The 19,841-nt window shown below is 48.0% G+C and overlaps 1 protein-coding gene across 7 annotated transcripts in view; it reads left to right on the forward strand.

Annotated features, from left to right (window-relative positions):
• ASAP1 (ArfGAP with SH3 domain, ankyrin repeat and PH domain 1) overlaps positions 1 to 19,841 on the forward strand; it is a 353,659-nt gene that overhangs the window by 299,740 nt on the left and 34,078 nt on the right. For all 7 annotated transcript variants that reach the window (XR_013447676.1, XR_013447675.1, XM_078072001.1 and 4 more), the window contains exons 18-24: positions 533 to 624; positions 5,651 to 5,837; positions 6,060 to 6,145; positions 7,455 to 7,570; positions 7,710 to 7,777; positions 8,758 to 8,865; positions 11,078 to 11,306. Coding sequence is in view for 5 of the 7 variants with exons in the window: in XM_078072001.1 (XP_077928127.1) it covers positions 533 to 624; positions 5,651 to 5,837; positions 6,060 to 6,145; positions 7,455 to 7,570; positions 7,710 to 7,777; positions 8,758 to 8,865; positions 11,078 to 11,306 (886 nt within the window). In the remaining 2 variants the exon portion in view is untranslated. The remainder of the gene's footprint in view (positions 1 to 532; positions 625 to 5,650; positions 5,838 to 6,059; positions 6,146 to 7,454; positions 7,571 to 7,709; positions 7,778 to 8,757; positions 8,866 to 11,077; positions 11,307 to 19,841) is intronic.

Genomic DNA, 19,841 nt, shown 5'->3' on the forward strand with positions numbered 1-19,841 from the left:
ACCCAGAAGCAGAATGCTTCCTGCAGCATTTTTACATGTATCCCAAATATAAAGGAATCCCACCTCCTTCTCTGTCCAGTAAATCTGCTCAGTCTAAAAACGAGGTATGATAGAGATTGAAAAACAGGTGCTGCCATTAAGCATTTAACCTGGATTCATGTGTGTAACCTTAACCTGCTGTCTAATCTCAAGAGTATATGTTGGTTGGGGGAGGGCATATCCTCTTCTATTCTAGCATTTATCACATTGTATTTGTAAAAATCATTGGTTTTCTTATCAATCGCCCTGCTAGTCTGTTGGCTCCTACAGGAAGGAGTGTGGTTTACCCCTCTCTTTATACCCAGCACCCTAAAGTTCCGTGCCTGGCACATAGTAGGTGCTCAGTAAATATTTGTTGACCGGATGGACGGATGGTTTGTATCCTGAGTCAAATGAGGGGAAGATACATATTCAGAAATCTCAAACGCAAATAATAGGAAACCTTTAAACTCATAGTAAAGAGTGGCTGTATTGTGTTTTGTTTATGTTACAGCTGGCCAAGAATGTAGGAAACAATAGTTTTAATGATATTATGGAAGCAAATTTACCCAGCCCCTCGACAAAACCCACCCCTTCAAGTGATATGTAAGTACTTATAATATACTGAATTCTTTATCATTCTATAATTGTTTTTCTGCCCTCACAAACAATGTCTTAATGGTTATAGTATTTTTCCCCCAGAGGAGACCCCAGTAGGAGGAAAACCCAGAGCAAAGAAAAGTATTTTGGAATGTATTTCTGGAGTGCACAAATTATGTTCACTGACCCGGTCCCCTAGGTAGTTGCGGCTGCTCCGTGGAGGGTACGTCTTCATAAGGGTGGTTAGCTCTAAATCATGGCATGTTGTGATAAGCAGGACACAGACAAAAGTGATGGCCCGCTCCGATTGGATGGGCAAAAGTCCAGACGCTTACCGGTGAGGCTGTGGGGAAACGCTGTGTCTCAGGCGTGGCTGGGGGGCATGCCAATGGTGCCTTGCCCGGGAGGAGCGGAGTAGCAATATCTATCATGGTCCTCGATGTAGTTCTTTCTGACTTTGCTGAGCCACTTTCGGAAATTGACTCCTGATCTGTAAAAGGAAAAGATGAGGAACAAAACAAACGTCTGTAGGCCTCTGATTAAATAGTTTATGGGGTACAGCCACACAGCAGAACGCTACCCAGATGTAAAAAGAAGAAGGAAGCTGCTTACATCCCGACTTGGGACAATCTCCATTAGGAATTACCACCAGGTAAAAAAGCGAGCTATGGAGCACTGCACCGAATCCCCTGCCTTCAGGTTAGGGAGGGGTGGTCAGGAACACATAAATGTATATATTTATTTGTGTTTGCGTGAAGGAACACGGGCAGATACACAGGAATCTAAGAAAAGTGCTTACTCTGGGGTGGTTGCGGGCATGAGACCTCCTCAGTAAACAGTTTTCGGTATCATTTTTATTTTGGAGTCATGTGAATCCTTAAACCTATCAAAAATTTTTTCACACTGAATTTACGCTTAAAATTTTTAAGTACTGTGCATGAATAGGATGGCAGCTCCTATTAATTCCAGCTTGACTGAGCAAGGGAGCCTCTGGGACACAGACGCCCACCCGAATGTCCACCAAGCCCTTCTCGATGGTTCCTCCGGCACCAAATCTGCTGAGCACTGAAACTGTTACAGGGCACATTCAACAAATGTGGTGTTTTTACTCTGAAATCATGAGATACCATCTCCCAGCAGGCCTCTTGGCAGTGGTCTTTCTTGAATTCAGCAAATGTGTGCTGTCTGCTCACTGCATGCTTCATAGTAGATCAGGTGCTGGGGAAAGGGCAAAACATGAACTAGATGTAAACCCTGTCCTCATGATACCTGCCGTTTGGAGAGGAAGCTGGCTGTTAACCAAGAGGTTAGACAGTCCGTTCCTTATTCATAGCTGTGAAAGGGTCACCGAAGAAAAGTCAGGGAGGTTGGGCGCATATTTAATATCCTAACCTAATCTTGGGGCATCGGGCTTAACAACAGTGTTCAAGCTCCGTCCGAGCACAGAAACAGCTTGGATTCTTTTCACACTCATGAGCACAAATTACACTGAGAAGTAAGGCTTTTTAGAAGTGAATTTGATCACAAAACAGCCACACACAAACACAATCTGAAGTTACGCCACAGACTAGGTAGCAGTAAGCGCTCAGATACGCAGTGCAGTCTTGCCCCCACCAGCAGTTTTAAATATTTATGTGGCCCACACCTCGGAGGCATCACTTTAGGATAAACTTCATGACAGTATGGATTTGTATTTCCGGTTGCTCACATGGGAGGCGGCCCACTCTTGCCCATCTGCTCTCTGACCTCGGATGGTCGTCTGGCCTCTGTCAGATCTTCCCTTCAAAATGCTTGTGATTCTCCAGAACCTCTAATGGAGTGATTAAGGTTCCAGACTACTGGAGCTTAGATCCTGGCTCTGCCAATTCTGAACTGTGATCTGGGGCAAGTGACCCCACCTGTCTGTGCCAACCTCCTAGGGTATGGTGAGGACAGAAGGGGTTAAGTAAAAGGAGCTTCGAGCGGCACCCAACCTACAGTGAGCACCACATAAGGATTCACCATTACTGTCCCCACCACCGCGACCGCAGTCTTCATCACCATCCTCTTATTTGGCCAGGAGCCTTGAGGGACAAAGCAGGTTCCCTGTGACACGCAGTTCACTCACCCACTCTTATTAAGCAGCTTCTATGTTCCTGGCACTCATTAAGTGCTGATGACGCAGTAGGGAACAGTGTAGCTCCTGTCCTACATTCTGACTGTGCAGAGGAAGACATGGAGAATGGTAGTGGGTTCTCTGAAGAAAATCTAACAGGATAAGGGGGTGAAGCATAGAAGGCATTGTCCTCGGGATGGTCAGGGAGTATCTCTGAGGACTTGACATATGATGAAGCTCTAAAGGATACGAAGGACACACGTGGGGTAGAGGGTGTGGGGAGGGGGCCTGGCAGGGGGAACGGTGGTTGTAGATGCCCAGAGGCGGGGCGGGCTGGGCACGTGCACACAGTAACAAGAAGGCTGGTGTAGCTGCAGAGGTAAGCTCGAACAGTGGTAGCAGAGGCCGGGCAAAATGGAGATGGGACCAGGGACCAGCTCAGCGAGAGCCTTAGAGGTCATGGGATGTTTGGGGATTTTATTCTCTGTGTGAGTAGAAGACTTTAAACAGAGGGAGTGACCAGAATGCTGCTAACCACCCTACAATGTGTAGGACGGTGACCGTGACAAAGAATCATCCAGCCACAGTGTCACAAGGGCCGAGGTTAAGGAAGCCAGCTGCGGCTCGTGGGTGAAGGACAGATGGGAGGAGTGGGTGGAAACAGAGACCGAGGAGAAACTTACACCAGGTCCACTGAGAAACAGAGATGGTGTGGACTAAGATGGTAGCAGTGAAGGTGCTGGAAAGTAGTTGAATTCTCAGGATGTTTTGAAGGGAGAGCCAACAGGATTTACTAATCACTTCAAACACAGGACATTTAACTAAATTGTCAAGATGATGCCCAAGGTTTGGGCCTGAGCGTCTAGGTAAATCGGCAGTACCATTACCTGCACCGGGGTGAGTGGGAAGGACCAGGTTTGGTGGGGATACGGGGCGAACCATTGGTAGAGCTGTGGTGTCAACTTTCAGACAAGTCTGTTTCCCACCCTCCCTGTCACCCCGTGTCAGGAAGCCTTTACTGCCAGGGACTGCGGCTGAGTGCCCAGAAAGAGTGAAACATCATGCCTGTGGAGAGCTCAGGAACATCCTACAGCCACGGAAGTAGAGACCCAAGGTTGGAGGTGCTCTTCAGAGTGGCCTGGGGCATCTCCCCATGTGATAGCGGAGTGCCCTCAGCATTGTTTCTGCAATTATCGTGCAGCATCTGCACGCTCCAGCGCCAGGAAGCCTCCATGGAGACCGTCGTCTCAGATTTACCTCCCGTAGCTTCCCACCGTTGATCCTTGCTCTGCCATCTTGGATGATACTAGAAAGGAAGCTTATGTATGAACCCATAGCCGTGTGTCATTCTTTGTTCCATACCTACTCTTGCTTCCCTGAAAGGCAGTAAGGCTGGTATGATTACTAATATTTTACAGATGAGGAAATAGGCATAGCTTTACCCAGGGTCACCTGGATAGCATTTGATACCGGAATTGAATCAGCCATTTCATTTTTAAATCTGATACTCCATCCATCACACAGTAGCTGCCTTTCAAACTTTATAAAGTCACATGCAGTGGGAGACCAGAAGCCAGGCTTAGGCCAATTTCTCAGGTTTCTGGAAGCCCTCCAGCTCATCAGGCCATGGCCATCTTAAAAGGACTTTGACCTAAGTGTAAAGGACACCCATGAAAGTAAGATCTTGGTCGCTGAGCAGAATCTGCAAGTCACCAAAGGCGGTGTGCTACCATCAGCCAGCTTCCCCCCTGCACTGCTGACCCAGAATGAAAGGAAGTGGCATCAGCTCGGTTTTAAACAGTGAGGCCTGGCTGTGGGATTGGGGGCGCGTGGCGGACAGCAGCAGCCTGCGCACATGAAGAGCTTTTTCTGAGCGAGAGATCTTATGTCCTATGACTTAGAGCTTTCTCAGAAAGAAAGCACCTTGTAGGTGCTATACATTCTTTAATTCAAAATACACCGATGAGTTATTCTCCCCATTTTCAGAGGAAAAAGCTAAAGCTCATGAAAATGAAGTAGTTTGCCCAAGGTCCTGCAGCTGGTGTGCTGTAAGAACTAGGATTTGAACCGATCCATTTACTCCTTTTTTATTAAGTGGCTTATGTAACTGGGAAAATCATGGGACAAGTTCAGGTATGGCTGGCTCCAGGATGTCCGACAGTATCATCTGGACCCTAGCTCACTCACCCAACTCTTCTTTCCTTTCCTCTGAGTGGACTTCTGTCTCAGCCTTTTGCCAAAGGTGGCGAAAGTAACCATCAGGCCACTTAGGTCAGATACTCACACCTGCAGCTGGGAGGTGGGCTCAGTCCCGGAGCTTGGGACAGAACTGGAAGTGGAGAAGGGGTGAGTCCTCAAGAAGAGAAATGCACACACCCACTCAGACTGTGGGAGTATTACCCATGACAGTCTCCTGCTCCCAACTGAATCTGCAGGAAAGACAACTCCCCTTTATTCTGGAGCTCAGTGCTTGGCCTGTGGGAGCAACACAGATCCCTTACCTGTTAAAATAGGGAGTTGTGCCAGATGACTAAAATTTTTTCAGTGAAGCTCTGGAAACTTCATAGGTCTTTCAGAATTGTTCTTTTAAAATTTCTTAATTTCTTTGTATATTTACGAGTATCTGAATTTGAAGTAGTACATAGCAGATTTCTCAAGTTATTGCTCAAGGTGGAAAAAAAATCTGCTGTGGTCTGTGTGCCCGTTAATTCTGTACCCATGTACTGCTTGCACACATACACTAGTGAATATGTATCAGTTTCTGCATCCTGTCTGTGATGAGATAACTTGGTCTAAAACCTGGTTTGTTTAAATCCTGAAAGGAGTCTAGGAGAATATATTTTCACTTAAAGAAAACTATTCTTCAGGAAATTGTAGATTTTTCTTAGCTTGTAGGAAAAAAAAAGTCTTTGCTTATATTGATTTGTCCTGTTTTAGGACTGTACGGAAAGAATATATCACTGCGAAGTATGTAGATCATAGGTTTTCAAGGAAGGCCTGTTCATCTTCATCAGCTAAACTGAATGAATTGCTCGAGGCCATCAAATCCAGGGATTTACTTGCACTAATTCAAGTCTATGCAGAGGGAGTGGAGCTGATGGAACCACTGCTGGAATCCGGACAGGTAAGGCTCCACTAAAATCATAGGATAAAAAAGGAATGTGGAAAATGAGTTTAAAAGATAATGAGATTCTAATACATTGAGTGACCATGTCTAAATCAGGACAATTTGAGAGTGAAAGGAGTACTATTAATAATTGCTTCCAGGTAACTGATGTGAATAAAGCTGCCTTAGGCAAAGTAGGACATGCGATTACCCTACTTATACTCATCCTGTCCTTTTCAGGAGCTTGGGGAGACAGCCCTGCATCTTGCAGTCCGAACTGCAGACCAGACATCTCTCCATTTGGTTGACTTCCTTGTACAAAACTGGTATGGTTTTCATTTTCTCTAAATTCGCCTTATAAGTTAACACGAACCAGTCTTCTCAGGGACCCAGATGAGGAATCGACAAGCTTTCTATAGAGAGCCAGGTACTATTTTAGGCTTTGCAGGCCATGAGGTCTCTGTCGCGACTAGTCAACTCTACCATTGTAGTGTGAAAGCAGCCATAGACCATATGTAAATGAGTGAGCATGGCCATGTTCCAATAAAGCTTTATTTATAAAAACAAATGGAGGGCCAGACATGGCCTATGGGCTATAGTTTGCCAACCCTTGGCCTAGAAAGAATGTAAAATCCTGTCTCTGTCAAAACCTGCTGAATTAGGAAAAATTGAAAGAGGGAAGACTTAATAGCACAGGTCAACAGGATCTGTGAATTTTCATTGTTCATAAGTTCATTATAAAACTGCCGTGTCAGGGTGCCAAGTGGCTCAGTCGGTTAAGCATCTGCCTTCAGTTCAGGTCATGATCCTGGGGTCCTGGGATCAAGCCCTGTGTCAGGCTCCCTGCTCAGCAGGCAGTCTGCTTCTCCCTCTCCCTCTACCCCTCCCCATGCCCACTCATGCGCTCTCTCTCTCTCTCTCTCAAATAAATAAAATCTTAAAAAAAAAAACAAAACTACAGTGTGTGTGGCTGACTCAATAGCTAATTCAAATTTGGAACATACTAATAGTACAATATTGAACACAGGAAGTTTGAACTTGCTATATTCTTCAGTGGGTAGTTCTGTAAGCCACAGATTATTAGGAGGAACTGGAGCTCATCCAAAGACGAGTGGTCAAAATAGCAAGAGGATTTGAACCCACATATGAAGAATGGTGCCTGGACACAAGCCACGTTTTATAAATGTCCACACCTCTTCCTTAGAGGTAGTAGAGCGTAGTAGTTAAGAGTGTTGGCTCCAGGACAAGCTGCCTTTTTTCAAATCCCTGCTTCATCTTCCGTGCCTTGATAGTCTTGAAAGCCCGTACTTCATCCTCTTTGTGCCTCGGTGTTTTCATCTGTAAAACAGAGGTGGTCATAACCTACCCCATCAGGTGGTTGTGAAGATTTAGTGAACCAAGGTACATAAAAGCTGAGAGTGTCCCTTAGGAGGCACTATCATTAGGTGACTTACCAGTGTAGGTGTAATGTTAGCCGCATCCTCGTTTGCCCTGCTCATAAGTAGGTCTCAAGTTTGACTCCGTTGTTTGCACAGAAATAAGTGGTTAATCTGTAGCTTTAAATTATATTATTTATGTCCTAATTAAGTTCTATTTTAAGTTGTACTTTTTTCTGATAATATTTTAATTTTTCAGTGGGAACCTGGACAAGCAGACGGCCCTGGGCAACACGGCCCTACACTACTGCAGTATGTACGGTAAACCCGAGTGTTTGAAGCTGCTTCTCAGGAGCAAACCCACCGTGGGTGTCGGTAAGGGTGTGACCAAGTGTCTTAGTAACGGGAGTCGGCATCCGGTTGGCTAAAACCAAGACTCGCGTATTACGTTGTAATTTGATTATTGTCCGTAGCCTTTTCAAGATATACCTTAGATTTCTTTTCCCTGTTTTAGTGAACCAGGCTGGGGAGACTGCCCTGGACATAGCAAAGAGACTGAAAGCTACCCAGTGTGAAGATCTGGTAAGCAGAATGGAGGAGGGCCATCCATTAGGCACCAACCGCCTTAAAATGTCATTCTCAGAAACTGGAATTGGGGTAAAGGAAACATTCGTCTTTCTGAACATTGGCAAAAGAAATTCAGACAAGCACTAGGGCTGCGTTTGAGAAAGTGGTAGAATGATAGATTTGTCATTCCTGTGTCTTTTCGGTACAGTTATGACATAGGAGCTAAAAGGCATGTGACAGGCTTGTGCATTAAGGTCGTGCTTCTTATATGCCAGACCCTTAGGCTTTCTCTGCAGCTCAGTAGTGAAGAAGAATTATTTGGAAGCCAATTCCAAAAATTGGGCAAGTAGAGTTCAGAGTATAATGATTGTCGAAACGTTAAATGCATGGCTTCCCCCACCAGCCCCATCCTTTTGATCCCATTGGTTCTTGAGTATCACTCTGAGCCTTAGCCTGGCATGGTTCTCTTACCCACGGGGAAGAATGAGACAGGAAAGGTAAGTCCCATCCCCTTGAGTTTCTGCCCGGCACCGGCTGCAGGCCAGCAGTTGTCGGTTTCTGTTCTCATGAGAATCCTGTGAAGAAGCTATAGTACTCCCTGCCCCCATCTTATGGAGAAGAAAAGTGGGCCACGGATCGAACTGGGACTGTCTGGCTTGAAAAGCTTACGTCTCGTGCTTCACTGACTCTGATTTTGCCTTCCAGCCAGGACTTTGCACTTTTGAGGTTCATTTTTAATAATATTTAAGAAAGCTTTTAATTTGCGAGAGAAGTCATGTTACCAAAATAAGAAAGGCTCTTGCCTGTAATTCTGGGCACCTCCTCTGAAGCCGGTCCCACAGCAGCCCAGCCCTGTGTAATCAGAGTTCTGCCCTACAAGCAGCTGCTGGTGATTCATTTGAAACCAGGACTGAGGTGGGATTTGCTCAGTGGTTACGTAATAGTGTGATGTTTAACACTTAGATGAACGCGGTTATACCTGCTGTTCCTTTCAGCTTTCCCAGGCTAAATCTGGGAAGTTCAACCCACACGTCCACGTGGAATATGAATGGAACCTGCGACAGGAGGAGATGGACGAGAGTGATGACGACCTGGATGACAAAGTGAGTGCAAATAGCGCCTCCGAGTTCCTGATGCCGCTGCCAGGTTGCCTGCACTCTGTAGGCGAGATCATTCTTCATCAGACTGTGTCTGCTCTTGTGACCTGGGGCCAGTTTCCTTGCTCAGTCTTTGATCCTTGTTGGGGACCACAGCTATATTAGGGTTCTCTGGAAAACCAGACCCCGTAGGATGTGGTTGAAGACAGAGGGAGAGAGATCGGAATGTATTTTTAGGAACTGGCTCACATGATTGTGGGGGCCAGTGAGTCCCCAGGGTGCCGGGCAGGCCGGCAGGCTGGAGATTCCAGCAGGAATTGATGGTGTGGTCTTGAGTCTGGAGGTGCTGAGTCTCTTTGCAAAAGCGCTTCAACTAATTGGATGAAGCCTACATGATGGGGGGTAATCCCTTTTACTCAAAATCTAACCCTTCACAGCATCTATCTAGACTGGTATTTGACCAAACACCTGGGCACCACAGCCCAGCCAAGTGAACACATAAAATTAGCCATCAGAATAGCTACTTAGTAAATAAAAAGTTGTGAGGTATTGAGAATTAAGTATGGACTAGGCAGTTAGAAGCAAGCTGCCTGTGCTACCTCAGATTATCTTTACCAAAAGCCCACTGTGGCGTTGTTACTGCCCCATTGTACAGAAGAGAAAACTGACACACACAGATTTTGCAACCTGAAGTCTCAGAGCTAGTAAAGACAGTCTCGGGATTAAACCTAGTTTTGTCTGACTTTCCTAGTTCATGACTAACTCTGAAAGTTCATTCATGCAGTTTTCATCAGGTATGTGTGGGTTTTTTTTTTTTTAAAGATTTATTTATTTTGGAGAGGCAGTAGGGAGGGACAGAAGAGAGGAAGAGAGACTCTCAAGCAGACTCCCCGTTAAGCATGGAGCCCAATGCAGGGCTGGACCCCAGGGCCCTGAGATCATAACCTAAGCCAAAACCAAGAGTAGTTGGACACCCAGCGGACTTCCCCACTGAGGCGCCCCACACCGGATATGTATTGAGCATTTCCTCTCCTCGGCAGCATGTAAGGAATAGTCCTACAAGGTGTCCTAAAGACATTCCCCACTTTGAGAAGAGATAAATTACAATGGATAACCATTATAATAAGAGCTTAGGGGAATCCCTGAGACATGTTCAGAGGACAGAAAAATTGTCTCAGCTTTGGAAAATGGTGAAGACCTTACCAAGGAAGTACGGTTGGAGTTGCGTTTCTGAGGGTAGGGAGGAGCTTGCCAGGCAAAAAGTGGGGAGGAACGCATCCCTCCAGGGAGGGAGAACAGCATGTGCAAAGGCCAAGGGTTCCTGATAGAGCTGGAAGTCTGAGGAGTGGTTAGAAGCACAGTGTGTGAGGTGCCTGCAAATGGGTGGGTGGGAGAGGCAGGAGGCCGCCCTGCAGCAGAGTCAGGCAACCCAGATCGGGAAGCACATTATGGGCCAAATTTGGCCTTTGGGCTTTCTCCAAGCAGGCAGAAGCCAACAGAGATTAATTGTCAGAGCAGGTTTCCCCCACCAGCTCTGGCCGCAGTGTGGGAAATGTGCTGGGGCTGAAAGCAGCTGCAACCAAGGGCTTTCCGTGGGGGCTGGTGGGTGCCTGCACCCGGCAGAGATCCCAGCTATCCACACGGGGCCTGGTGGCTCTGGGTGACCTTGAGCCTTCCACCTTGGGGAGTTACATGGATGCCACCGCTGTCACCAGGAGCGCAAACACGAGGGACACCTTAGAGGCCATTGAAGACAGTTTTGGATCTGAAAGGTCAGGTTTGGAGCCACAGGTATGGATCGTCAGGGCCACAACGTGGAGGCTACTTTCTAAGGGGATGTAAAATGAGAAGGGTGGCGAGGACTGAGAACTCTGATGGGAGAGGGTTGATCAGGGAAGGAACACACTGTAGAGATCACACGAGGGTAGAAAACAGTTCAGTGCTAGTACGAGGGTCCTGCAGAGGGCAGGTATCTGTTCAGTTGAAAGTTACCGTTGACCGTGCCCTTAGGCTTCTGAATACTTCTGACTGCTAACCAGCACCTCCCTAATGTGACCCTGATAGTGGTGAACCCAGCGAGGATCAGGAGCCTCTTCTTGGGCTGGGTCATGGCTGACCTCAGAGCACGTAGAGAGCCACAGGAGCCCCGCTTCCCGCTGGAGCCGAAGTGTAGCCCTCGGTGAATGCCTCACCCACTGCACTGTTATGTCATCCGCAGCCAAGCCCCATCAAGAAAGAGCGCTCCCCGAGGCCCCAGAGCTTCTGCCACTCCTCCAGTATCTCGCCCCAAGACAAGCTGTCGCTGCCGGGATTCAGCACTCCGAGGGACAAACAGCGGCTCTCTTATGGGGCCTTCACCAACCAGATCTTCGTCTCCACAAGCACAGATTCGCCCACGTCACCAACCACAGAGGCGCCTCCTCTGCCTCCTAGAAACGCCGGGAAAGGTACGGACTTTGAGAAGGGCTCTGCGACTCCGTCCTCAAAGCTGGCGGTCTACGCAGCTTTGAGGTAAAAACCACAAGGGGTGTCTGAGTGGCAGAGTATGGAATGTGATGTCAAGGACAGCTTGAAACAGGGGCCTTGCCATTTGGCTAAACACCAACAGTAAGATGCTGTTGTGGACACTCCTCATGTGTTACGTTGTGCTCACCTCACAACAGTCCTGTGAGGTTATGTGCTTTTGTGCCCATTTTACAGATGAGGAAACTAAGGCTTATGGAGGTAGAGTGACTTGCCCAAGGTCACACAGCCCGTAAGTGGTAGAGTTGAGATTCAGTCCAAGGTCCACCTGGTGCCAAACCTTTGTTGTTTCTTGTATGAGGTGGTGTGGAATTGTAGTTCTTCTTCAAAAAGTTACTCTTTTCTACACTAAGCTTTCTGTCTTCTGGAGATGTTGGTAGTAATAGCAGTAGATAGCAGTAGATAGTAGTTATTCGTGACAGGCCCTAAGCCCAGCACTTCTCATTTTATGCTCACAAAATGAGGTGGGTCCTGCAGTTGCTGGCATCATGCAGACAAGGGGACTGGTTCAGAGATGTTGAGTGATTGGCCTCACGTTTCTGGATCTCTGTGATTCTAACCCAGGGCCTGTATGACCTGAGCCCACTCCCCTGGCCTTCCTGATGAGGATTGTTTTTCCATGAGACATTACCTGGGAAGAATCTTAGCCAGAAGAGGGGCACTGTGAGTGCGTTGTCCAGTGCCTCCGCCGGGCTGGCCGGGGGCTGATGGCCCACCGCCCTGGTCTGTGGCAACAAAGTGCTTGTCCCGTAGCCCACATCCACGGAGAGTGCCCCGCTCTGAAAGTCCGCCTGTTCCCGCCTCTACGGGGACGAGTTGAGACGCAGAAATGGCAACATTCAAGAGTCACCCGAGCCAGGGGGAAGCTTGGGGTCTGGTCTCTCAGCCAGCGAAGGCAAGTGCAGGCTTCTCCCTGTGTGCTCAGCCCGTGCTCACACAGGTTCCGAGGGCCCCTCCGTACACAATGCCATGCCTATTTGAATCACACTGGGGCTATTTTCTGAGAATTGTGAGCTTTATTCAGAACAGTGTTTTTTCAGAGCTTATTCTCCATTGAAATAGTGTTATAAATGGGAGCTGTGTTCTTAGAGAGACCCCAAATGGCCTCATAGATCATAAAGTAGTGGAGAAATGTTAAAATAAGGTTTTGGCCTAAACAGTGCTCATCAAAGATAACTAGCGACCGTAACGGAAGAGTGACAACACGTGAGCCAGTGGTTTGACCCGCCGGTGTTTCTCTTACCCTTCCATACAGTATGCTAGAATGTACATAAATAAGGTTTCAGATTCTTACGCAAACACGAACCGCTCAAGTTGCAGATGCGTGCGGCGCGGTAAGAGTACTGCCTTGCCCCACCTCTGCATAATCCTGTTTCCCTATCAGGGTAGCAGTCGGATAAGACCAGAGATTTCCCTTTCTGTACCCCAGAGAGGACCACAAAGAACCTTTAGACCAGATAAAATAATCGAAGAAAACTCTGGAAGGGTTCATATCCCGTGATTGTGGTTACCAACATAATAGTGATGACCTGTCTAGACAGGGTGGGCCTGTACCTGTTCAGAGAACCTCCAGGTAATTGAGAATCTTGGAGAAGGTCTACAAGAGAGAAGGACACCAGTGTCCTGGGGACCAAGAGGCTGCCTCACCTCCCTCCACCCCTTTCTGTAATTTTATCTCAAGGGACCACAGAAACCCATAAAATATTCTGTCTGACTTGATGCCAAGCATCTGTCTCCTGCCTTGAATAAATTCCAACTAGCGCTTTACCAGAGGCCCAGAAAACAAAGACCAAATGTATTAAGTGATCCAGCTGCTAAGTGCTCAGCGACTGGCCCATGGCAGCAACTGTGATCAGCCCTGGACAAGCTACTTCCCCCGAGGCCCACCCCCCAAAATCCTGACACTGAGAATAGAAATTCGTCTCTACTAGAACCCAAGGGCTCTTCCAGGCTGCTCATAGGGGGACATCAGATGTAGAGAGACGAGGCAGCACAAGCTCCCCTTGACTTTCTAAGTGGCTTGAGGAGGGACCTGTGCCCTGCAGCTAGCCTGGCTCGCGTGCCCTTATATTTGGAAAAGTGGTAATGCTTAGAATGGAGATCTTAGAAGACATTGTTGAAAATCAGCTGACACTCTGTGCGGAGATAATTCTCCTCTGTTTTGTGGCCCTTATGTGTTTTCCATTTCATTCTGTTGAACCAGTAGAACCATTTGCATGAAAACAAGGACGTCTTGAATCTGTCGTTTGATTTGCTCATTTTCTGTGGAAGTGATGTCGAGGTCTCTGCTTGCAACAGTGGTCATTTCCACACTGAATTTAGGGCTTGGATGGATGGCAGCTTCCGGCGAGGCATCCTAGGATAGCAGACACTCAGGATAAAGTCCCCCCTAATAAGAGGAGTACAAAGGGGAAAAGAGGACGGAATTACTCTGAGTCAGCACAGGAATATTTTCAAGAATCTCCAGCTGCCTCATCAGAATGCAGGGAAGTTTGACCTAAGTTGCCGTCAAGCAAAGCCCCCTTGTGCTTGAGCAGGGCTCCAGTCGGAGTGGGGAGACTTGGCAGTTCAGCACCCCAAACTCACCACCCTTGAGCCTTAGACACATTTTGCTGCCTAACCTCTTCAGATGTGAAGTCCGGTGAGAGTCAGTGAAAGCTGTAAGATTAATTTAAGTATGCAGACGTTTCTCCCTCATGATCAGCACCTGCCCCCCGCCCCGCACTTTATGTATGTTTGTTAAGACTTGAAATTCTTCAAGCTTGCCAAAACTGGTTTGTTTTTCATCTTTGAGCAAAAAATTAATGTCCTAGAACCTGGATTTTAGAGAGCTGGAAGGATGCTGAAAGGTGATCTGCTGCCCATTGTACAGCTGAGGAAACTGAGCCTGGGAAAGGGTGAGGAACTGATCTCGGGCCACACAGTGGCTGTTAGAGGGTGGAAAGTAAAAATGGCCCTTAAGACTCGCCAAACCAGACCTTCTGGTTTATTCTTCTCCCACGTTGAGGAAGGTGCTTGATCACTGTCTTGCCTTCCTCATGGTCTTGTCCTCAGAATCCAGTAAGACAGTATGTGGAGAAAGCATTTTGTAACAGGCAGAGCCCTGAAGTCCTGGGAGAGGCACCCTTGGGACTGTCGGGCTGTGGCCACAGACGTCTCTAGAACACGGAGGAACACGGGCAGCAGCATGGTGCCGTGCGACCCGTCCCCCAGAGCAGGGGCTGGAGGCAGACGCTGCGTGCTGTGGTTGGCTGGTTTGATTTAACTCTGTTGGCAAGTGACGTTAAGCTGGAGAGCTGCGGTTTTCTCCTCTCGTACGGTTGCACATCTTTAACAGCGACACAGACCGGCCTGACACGGGATGTTATACAGGTGAATGAGGCGTAGAGGGAGCATCTAGCCGAGCGCCTGGCACAGAGTCGGCGCCCCGGGAGGGCCCGCTGCTGACACTGCACCCACCGTAGCTCCTCGCTCTAAAAACGGCTCCTTTGGGGAGAAAAGGTGCCACGGTGATGTCCCCCCAGTCTCATAAATGAGCAGGTGCTCTGAAGGGAGCTGGTGTGATGCAGGCATCGTGTGCTCAAGGAAAGCATTTGTTAGGTGAACGAATGAGAAATGAGGGATAAATCTGGCCTCAGGAAGCTTACTTGACTTACCTAAAAGAACTAACTTCTCAAGCCTTGAAACCCGAACCGCTGACATGTCAGTAACAGTTTCCTCCCGTCTCTTGGCGGAGTCGGGACCGTAGAATCTGGCATGAAGCAGCACCTGTGAATATCGGGCGAATACCCGTGTGACTTGAGGCTGCGCTTCAGACTGTATTGTGGATTCCTGCTTCCGGCAGGCTGCAAACCTCGGTCTGAGCCACCAGCAGGCGGTCTACACAGTGTCAGCACGGTGCTGGCCGGCCGACGGCCCCGGGCAGTGCTCACTCGTGGGTGCTCGTGTCACGGAGAGTGCGAACCAGGTGCCACCCCCCCCCCCCCACTTAGGTGAGAACCCAGAGCAGTGCGGGAGAGCACCACGCCGTCTGAGGCACATCCATCTGTGAGCCACGCTGCGGGGCCCTGGGCAGCCGTGAGCCGCTGTGGGGCCAGCCTCCCTTCCCCCTCCCCCAGGAAGCGTCTTTCCCTGGCCCTCCCCGAGAGATGGGGCTCCTTCTGCGAACATGCTCATCCTCTCCCTGCCCTGGGCTCTTCTTAATATTGAGCTGATGGTGTTGAGCTTCAGGGTCTTCGTGTGAAAACCAGGATTGGGCGCATACCTTGCTGGCTCGCTGCTTAGAGACCACGGAATAATGTCTGTAGTGACTAGCACATAGCGAGCATCCCACGGATGGGAATTTGTTTGATCCTACTGCATGCATTCGGTTTAACAAATGGGCTGGGCCCTGGGCATACAGTGAAGGAGGGAGAGAAAGCTGCAAGATGTGCCGTGCGGGGCGGCCCCGGGTGCCACAGAGTGAGCTGGCCTCGCAGCCCTGTGTGGAGCAAGTGCACTGTGTCCGTGCTTGCTGAGTGAATAAACAGCAGCGGGGTCTGTGAAATGTGTGGCCGGAGTCAGGAGGGGACACTCTTAAAACTACTCCAGATATACTGGGGGTGTGATGGTTGACTTGTTGACTTGTCGGAAGTCTTTCTACAGAGTCTGAGATGTGTGAGCGTGTTAGACAGCATTTCTGCGGCTTTCATTCAAGGCCCATGGCAGTCATTAGAGAGGGCGGGGAGGGGCAGGAAGGGAGAGAAGGCGTCCTCAGGACATGAGGCTGCCGCCGTCGAGGTGCATTGCGGGATGATGGCGGCTGGCCTAGGAAATATTTTCCTAGTATCAGTGTTATTCCTACATTGGAGACTTTACAGTTTTCCTGGATGTTTTCTTAACCTCATAGGAAGATAGCCATTTGAGTGGCTCTATATTGAAACATCCCATGGGCTGTCATCCCTGACCCATGTCGATTTTTTTTTTTTTTTTTTTTTTTTGTCTATTTTTATCAATCTCCCCTGATCCTTTTTAAAGCATGGCGCATCTGTCCTCTTGCGCTGGCCACGTTGCGGGCTGAAAGTGTGTCTGGGATTTTTGCCCTCAGGTGTGGCCACGGGCACAGGCTCGCTAACAAGGCACCCGACTGCCAGGTGTGGAAAGCAGAGGGAGTCGTGTTGTGCCTCTTGCGTACGGAGACGTCTGGGGAGCCGTGTAGGAACCACCCTTAGGCCCTTGAATGCGGGCACTGTGCTGTTACTTCCTGGAGTCCTGGAAGGAGTGTGAAGGCTGGGCAGTAGCCCGTGCCCAGGTGTGCAGTACGCGGTCAGTCCTGCGTTACCTGCCGTGCCTCTGTTTCCCCACCCGAGAGCCGTGATGGTAGTGCTTTCCTGCTACACGCAGGGCCCTTCTCACCATAAGTACACTGTGCCTTTGTCTGCCTTTTTTTTTAAGATTTTATCTATTTTTAAATAATCTGTACACCCAACGCGGGGCTCAAACTCAACCCCAAGATCAAGAGTCTCAAGCTCCACTGACTGAGCAGCCAGGTGTCCCATCTATAACTTTCTCAAGTAACAGACTTGTCAGCTCTACACCATGAAAAGCATTTGTCTTGTCCAGGGTTGTGTGTAGATAGAATTTCTGCTATTATCACTTACTATAGATGGCATAGCGTGTTTAGAATATGTACATTGTGTTTCTACAAATAATGTTTTCAAAAATTGTCAAGACAGTTTTTAAAGCCATCCTCTGAGTCTTGTTTTTTTTACTTAAAATTTCAAAGATGTACTTTTATTTGACCTCCCGGCATGGCAGACCTTTGGGTGTTCTGTTTTACTAAAAGCCAAATGTACAAGGACAGTGAAAAAGCATCCTCCTGAGTTATGCCATGAATGATTTCCATAGACTTGTATTGTGTTCAGAATGTGCCAGGCACTGAGAGACATGAAGACGACATGAATCTTACCCCGAGGGAGCTTTCAGTCTGGGAAAGAAGAGAAAATTCAGCTATAATGCAACGTAGAGAACATTGAGTGCCATTTAGCCTTGTGGAAGGTCACAGGTAACAGCAGTTGCCCCAGCGGAAAGGGGATGGGTTAGAGAAGGCTCTGGATGAGGTTCCGATTGGGCTGACCCTTCACTGATGAGGTGCAGAGCAGAGGAGGGAACACAGTTGGGCCCGAGTGTTCTGGCCAGGGAGGACGTAGGGCCATTCCCAGGAGGAGAGCAGGGTACCATCAAGGATCAGCGTCCAGCCTTGAGTCACACAGAGCCGGATTCATGTGTGTGAGTGGCTAGTTTCCTAAACTCTCTGAGCCTTACGTCTCACCACCCTGCAAGCAGATGATCATGACGGCAGTGCTGCTTTACAAGGGCAGTTCTGGATCATGTGTATAAACCTCTCCTCAGTGTTAGATCAGGCACACGATACTCCGTAAATGGTGACTCTACGGAATTTAGGGAATGTAGAGGGAGATTTGAAAAGCATGCTGATTTTAGGAATGGATTTTTAAAAAAATATGTATTTTAGGAATGGATTTTTTAAAAATATGTATTTCAGTGTACATGCATGGCTTTGCAGAAGGACAGTTTTTCCAGGCTAAGTAGATTCATTTCCTTGTTGTTGACGATCGAGTCCTATCTGATGAGGTTTCATTTAAACCACCTCTGTAGTCTGTGAGTATATTATTGTCCCGTAAGGGGGCTTTAGTGAACAGAGGGAACAGCAGGTCTCAGGAAATAGCCACAGCCTTTTGTGAGTCCCAACGGTTGGGCCCAGGGATGTAGAACAAGAGCCTTGCAAACTGCCCAGAGTGAGCATAGTGGCTTCGAGATGGACAGTGACCTCGCGTGCGAGCTTCCTGAGCCCTGGCCACATGCTGGGCACACGTCTGAGGTACAGACCTCAGTTAGGGCCTCCCCGAACTGATGACCCGGAGGTACTCGTGGCAAGGAAGCCCCCAGGAGTCCAGTGGGCATCTCTGGAGCTGAAGACACAGGAGAACATCCAAACAGAGTGATCGGGAGGGCTCACGGGATTGTGGAACGAGGCGCACCGTCTTGGGAAGAGCCGAGGCTGTCTCCTCTGGGAAGACCTTCTAATGATTTCACTCACCTCAGACTTACTTATAGCAGCTCTGGAAGCTTTTTAGAGCCATATTTTTAAGAAAGAAGATAATTGGACATAACAGTATTAGTGGCAAATGAGGAGTGGGGCATTTTCTCTTATTTCCACAGGCCCCTGCAGGCCGTCCGCTTCACCTCCAATCCTCCCCACCCTGTTAATCTTGCCTCCCACCAGTTCTTGTGTTTGTTTGATGCTGTGTTCATTCTCTTTTGTTTTGTTTTAGCTTTCTTTATCCTGTCAGAGTTGCTTCCTTCCTAAGCCAGGACTTAGATTATTGTGCATAAAACATCCCTTTTAGCATTTGAGACTAGTTACTAATTTTAAAAGTCTTCTGAGATCTTTAAATCTTTCATTTGACACAGAGCACAAGCAGGGGGGGTCTCAGAGGGAGAGGGAGAAGCAGGCTCCCCACTGAGCAAGGAAACTGATGCGGGGCTCAGTCCCAGGACCCCGGGATCATGACCTGAGCCGAAGGCAGACGCTTAACCGACTGAGCCACCCAGGCACCCCTGAGATCTTTAAAGTTTAGGTCTGCTTTTCTGGGACCTTATATAGTGTTTTTCAGTCTTTTTTTAACTCGTGCCCTACCAGCCAAATTGTTATACCTCCCTTTCTGTAGCTGCTATTACGAAACAATAGGTGGGTCTGTGTGTGTGTTTTTTGGCTGTGAAATTACAGTATTGAATATTTCTTTTCAAACTTAACATGACCCTGCTATTTTCCCCTATTTCTAGTATTTGGTTGGTCACCCTAAGTGAAACCCTTCTGTTTTCCTTAAAAAGATAGAAGTAACAGTTCATTCGTCCGTTTATCCAATACTATATTACTAAATGCAGCTTACTGTACACCAGACTAGAAGAAATCCTGGCTCTGGTAGAATTACAGTCTGGTGGGGGAGACAGGCAGTAAACAAGGAAATAATAATCAATATCTGATTACAGATGAAGAAAGTGAAACAAAGGGACATAATCCTGCAAAGAACACTGATGCCTTCATTTCTGAAATGCTAGCTCGGGAGGCTGGATTTTGCTCAGTTTGTGGTTACAGGACGACTCTGTGGTCGGATCACTCCTGAAATCAGGTGCACATTCAACTTTGCTCAGAGACACAGGCCTGTTAGTGCCTTGTCTTTGGCCGTTTTTGTTTCTAGGCAATCACTTTTAGATGCACTGCCTCAGAAGATCCCTAGGTGGCGATAAAGATGAAAGTACTGGAGAATTTCATCATTGTCTAGTCTCTGTTCTCCGTGTATTTCCAAGAGGAAAGTTACACTTCCTAATACTGAGCATTGGCTGTTGTCATCAGGGTTGTTTTCCTATTGTGCCCAGCACACAGAGCCCAGTCCTGGCTT

Source organism: Halichoerus grypus, chromosome 5 (assembly GCF_964656455.1).
Source record: "Halichoerus grypus chromosome 5, mHalGry1.hap1.1, whole genome shotgun sequence".
In the NCBI taxonomy this organism is placed as follows: Eukaryota; Metazoa; Chordata; class Mammalia; order Carnivora; family Phocidae; genus Halichoerus; species Halichoerus grypus.